General features: G+C 37.0%; 1 protein-coding gene across 1 annotated transcript in view; it reads left to right on the top strand.

Moving 5' to 3' along the window:
* The window catches only part of LOC116672603 (E3 ubiquitin-protein ligase RNF31), a 32166-nt gene that overhangs the window by 15218 nt on the left and 12285 nt on the right, over positions 1-4663 (top strand). The window contains exons 15-22 of the mRNA XM_032504519.1: positions 1-25; positions 176-274; positions 731-820; positions 1000-1114; positions 1962-2074; positions 3367-3480; positions 3965-4013; positions 4216-4312. The exon at positions 1-25 is cut by the window's left edge and continues 149 nt beyond it. Coding sequence (XP_032360410.1) covers positions 1-25; positions 176-274; positions 731-820; positions 1000-1114; positions 1962-2074; positions 3367-3480; positions 3965-4013; positions 4216-4312 — 702 coding nt within the window. The remainder of the gene's footprint in view (positions 26-175; positions 275-730; positions 821-999; positions 1115-1961; positions 2075-3366; positions 3481-3964; positions 4014-4215; positions 4313-4663) is intronic.

The raw sequence follows: 4663 nt of genomic DNA, 5'->3' as shown, positions 1-4663 counted from the left end.
TTACTTTTCCACGCTGGACATACAGGTACACAGAGACAGGATTTTGTTGACCCACATAATAATGCCAGCAAATGAACTGCAACTGGTAAAGAGATGTAATAAAATAAAATGCTAAATTGTTCACTTTTTACTTTCAATTTTTAACCGTAAAGTCTTTTGTGTTTTGTTTTTCCAGTTGCGTGGCTGCCTGGAGCAGGACGTGTATGATCTGTTTCATAAAAAACTGACTGAGCACGCTCTAATGAAAGACCCAAAGTTCCTGTGGTGCTGTCATGTGAGTCATGTTCTTCTCTATTACTTTATGTGGTCTTAGCTTGCATACCCTGCTTTGCATACTTATTTTATTAGTTGTTGTTGTTTTTTAGCTCTGTTGGGCTGCTGGAGTTGACGCTGTGATTAAACACAGAGGGAGAAGTGATGGGGGAAAAACATGATGCATAAAGTGACAAAGACGGGCCAGTTTTAATGGCACTGGTACATAGTACAAAGGGGTATATTAAGGATTTAAATTGTCTTGTCATATATCTCCTACAAAAATAGTAGGATGACTTGCCACACACTTAAAAAACCCAGCTCTGGAGCAACTTTAACTAATATTTATCAAAACATTTTCTGCAAGTGGAGGAGCCAATGACCCATTGTGTGCTCCTTCCACTTTCAGAACATTTAAGTCTGGTCCAAAGGATGAGACGTAAATAACTCCTAACTAAATAACTGTTATCTTCCTCAGTGCACCTCTGGGTTTATTAATGATGGAGACCAGCTAAAGGTCACCTGTCCGTCTTGCCGCCGGAGTTTTTGTGCTCAGTGCAAGAAGCCTGTGAGTATTTTTAAGCACAGTGTGTTACCATTTGTCATCAGATGTGGAGGACATCCAGCCTACCCTGCATTTGATAATAACAAACCTCTTAGGAATTCAGCCTTGAAACTTTGGCTGCTCTTCAGTGAACTTACTGTGCAGGATCTGCACACAGATTAACTCCCTTTCTCTGGTCACAGTGGGAGCCCCAGCACCAGGACCTGTCCTGTGAGCAGTTCCAGCAGTGGAAGAGGGATAATGATCCAGAGTACCAGAGGCAGGGCCTGGCCGGCTTCCTGAGAGACAACGGAATCAGTGAGGACGCAAACTTTAACCACAAGTTTCATTTCAGTTTTATTTACCTCACCAACCAGTCAACCTCAGCCACCACTCTTTTTATTCATGTCCTTTTCTCAGGGCTCATTGGCACGGAGTTGACTACTTACTGAGCTATCCTTTGTTTTTGTTTTTCTACTTTCACAAAGTCTTAGAGAGCATCCCCCTTTCTGATGTTCTAATGATTTTTGAATCACTTTCCTTTTAAATATTTTGCAATTATGAAATTAATTTGAGCTGCTATAGGCAGTTGAGGAAAGTTACTCCAGTCAAGTACTACACTTGGGCACAATTTTAGGAGTTTGTATTTAACTTTAATATTTCCTTTGTATTCCACCTTATACGTTTACTCCACTCCATCTACACCTATACTTTTCTAAACTGTTATAGTTTACAGTGTTCGAGAGTATCTAATGCGGTTTCAGTTCATCTTACCAGGAAAAAAAAACGTTACTGATGTAAAAGTGCAAAAGTAGCATCAAATATACCATATGTACCAAAAGTAAAAGTGCCAATTACTGGATTACTATTAGTGATTCATCAATGTGTTGATGTTTGGTGTTTTAATGTTGCAGGTGGTAAAGCTGGAGCTAATTTTAACTACTTTATATACTGTTGGGTATTTATATTTTGTATTAAAAATCTGAATCTGTAAAGTAAATAGTAACTAAATGTATAAAATAAATGCAGTGGAGTAAAACTATAAAGCTGCAGAAAATGGAAATACTCAAGTGAACTATTACCTAAACATTTGTGCTTGAGTAAATGTACTTAGTTACATTCCACCACTGTTAATATGTTGTTTGGATGTGTTGTCCTCTTGCAGCCTGTCCTCACTGCAGGTTCCAGTACGCGCTGACGAAAGGCGGCTGCATGCACTTCAGCTGCTCCCAGTGCAGGTACCAGTTCTGCAGCGGCTGCAACAACCCCTACTACAAGGCAAGATAACCAAGATAACCAATAACCAGTTTGAGCTTCTGAATCACAAAGACACATGTTTTACAGTAGACTTTCACTTGTTTTAAGTGCTATACAAACATCAGTAGTTGTTAACGTTAGAGCTGTAACAATTCAATTCAATTTTTTCTGTACAATGAATTATCTCAGAAGTAATTGCGATTAACAATTTAATTGTCTCTTTCAGTCAAATTGTAAAATATGTATTTATTGCTTTTGGTTAAACAAAATAATTGTGAAACCTTTCTAATACCTGGAAATGTTACATTTCATGCATACAGCATGTAGATAAGTGTTTGACTCTTGTAGTCTAAAACCTGAATCAATGCAAGGGGGAAAGGTTTGGTGCAACAGTGAGCAGTGGATTAGCTACGTTTCAAGCTTAATCTGTTGTGTTTATTTTCCATACTGTTGGATCTGTAGATAAAAGCCACAAATTGGACTGCAATATAATCCTATACTTCCACTAAAACTGCTGTTTTTGCCACTGACGGGCTCAGATTGTTTTTCAAAGTGTCTGACAACATTACGTAAAGAAGACGGATTTTTGTTAAAGAGTAAGAACCCTTTTTCTCCAAAAAACATAACCCCAAAATCACCATCGCCAAACTCACCAGACTCCATTGAAATAATCAATAATTTTAGCTTGGATTCAACCAGCATATTTTCACATGTGAATTAATAAATGGTGTGTTTCAACCAACCAGAGTGGTGATTATTAGAAGAGTGGATGGACAAACTAAGACAGCTTTTGATTATTTAGTTTCTAAATATTTAGATTTATTTATTTAGTTTATTTAGTTTCTAATGGGAAAGACAAGCAGGTGTTCAAAGGGTAACTTCAACCTGGACATTATTTTCCTATGTTGAAATTGGTCCAGCAATAAGCAAGACGACTGTAGTAGAGAGCGGTGAAACAAGCTGCGATGTAATGTAATAGGCGTAATTGCATTGACAGAAACTAAATAATCAAAAGCTGTCTTAGTTTGTCCATCCACTCTTCTAATAATCACCACTCTGGTTGGTTGAAACACACCATCAATCACTCCTATTACATTACATCGCAGCTTGTTTCACCGCTCTCTACTGCAGTGGTCTTGCTTATTGCTGGACCAATTTCAAAAAATGTTGTCACTCATACATAAAAACATAGGAAAATAGTGTCCAGGTTGAAAAATACGGAAAGTTACCCTTCAAACACCTGCTTGTCTTTCACATAAATTTGACCTCATCATTACATGCTTCTGCATTTGTACTGTTTTGTTCTCTTGCAGATGCCATGTAAGACCGCCCACTGCAGTTACAAGGGTCTACATGCCCATCACCCCCGGGACTGTCTCTTCTACCTCAGAGACTGGGAGCCACCCAGACTACAGGCCCTCCTGCAGGTGGAGACACTGTTTTGTCTTGTGTTTGTTGCAAAATTAGATATTGTCTGCATTTTCTTATTGGTTGTTACGTCTAGAAAGACAACCACTGCTGTGAATGTACCTTACTGTAAATGAAATCAGTATTCTGACTTGAATACAACTTTGTTTTTGCTTTGTTACTCTCAGCTGATGTTTCTAAATTGTATCTAATGTAGTCAATGTTTTATAGTTGCTAACTTGCATATGTCTTGCGAACTTCCTTGAGAACACTATTTTAGAGGTGACATGATGGTATACAAGCAGAAATACCATTGTTGAAAATGTATTATTATTATTATATAATCTATTTTTTAATTCTGTCATGACTGCAAAAAATAGGATACTTTTATTTTTAGAAACTGGTTTAGCTTGAAATATTGTATATGAAACAATCATTTGATGAATTTAAATTGTAGGATTGTAAATTAATAGTACATTTCTTGATAAACTCTTTTCTCCTCAGAGGAGCGATGTGGCGTTCAACACAGATCCTTCTAATGGAGCTCAAACTGGTAAAAAAATAAATGCTCTTGTTCATTCCTTCTCATCTAACTTTGTCTTTCATCGTGCTCAAAGTAAAGAAACAGAAAACTATAAATACCTTTTTTTTATTCAAATGTTAATCCAAACAAAAGAGTATGTTCCTTCCTTGTATTTCCCTTTTATCATAATTGATCAGCTCCGTCACATGACTTCTGTTCCTCCCTGTGACAGAGGCTTGTTGTGTGATGGAGCAGAAAGATGAAGCAGGTCAGCAGATTGATTCACCGTGTGGGGTCCAAACCCAGCCGGGACAGGCTGGCCTCTGCGAGTGAGTTACCGACTGCTGCTGTATATACTGTCATACTATATATGTCACACTTTTTTCAACAATTTTTTTTTACATAGTATATTATGACTTTTTTGACACACTATACTATGACTTTTTTGTTGTTTTTTTTCCACGCACCATACTATGACTTTTTTTTGACATACTATACCATGACTTTATTACACATACTATACCATGACTTTTTTCGAAATACTTTATTATGACGTTTTTTAGACATGCTATACTATGACTTTTTTTGTGACTTTTTTCGACATGCTATACTATGACCTTTTTTTTTTAATACTATACTATGACTTATTTACGACATGCTATACTATGACTTATTTACGA

This window comes from Etheostoma spectabile, chromosome 22, assembly GCF_008692095.1.
Source record: "Etheostoma spectabile isolate EspeVRDwgs_2016 chromosome 22, UIUC_Espe_1.0, whole genome shotgun sequence".
Lineage (NCBI taxonomy): Eukaryota > Metazoa > Chordata > Actinopteri > Perciformes > Percidae > Etheostoma > Etheostoma spectabile.
The sequence above is the reverse complement of the archived record's forward strand: the minus strand, read 5'-3'. Positions and strand labels throughout refer to the sequence as shown.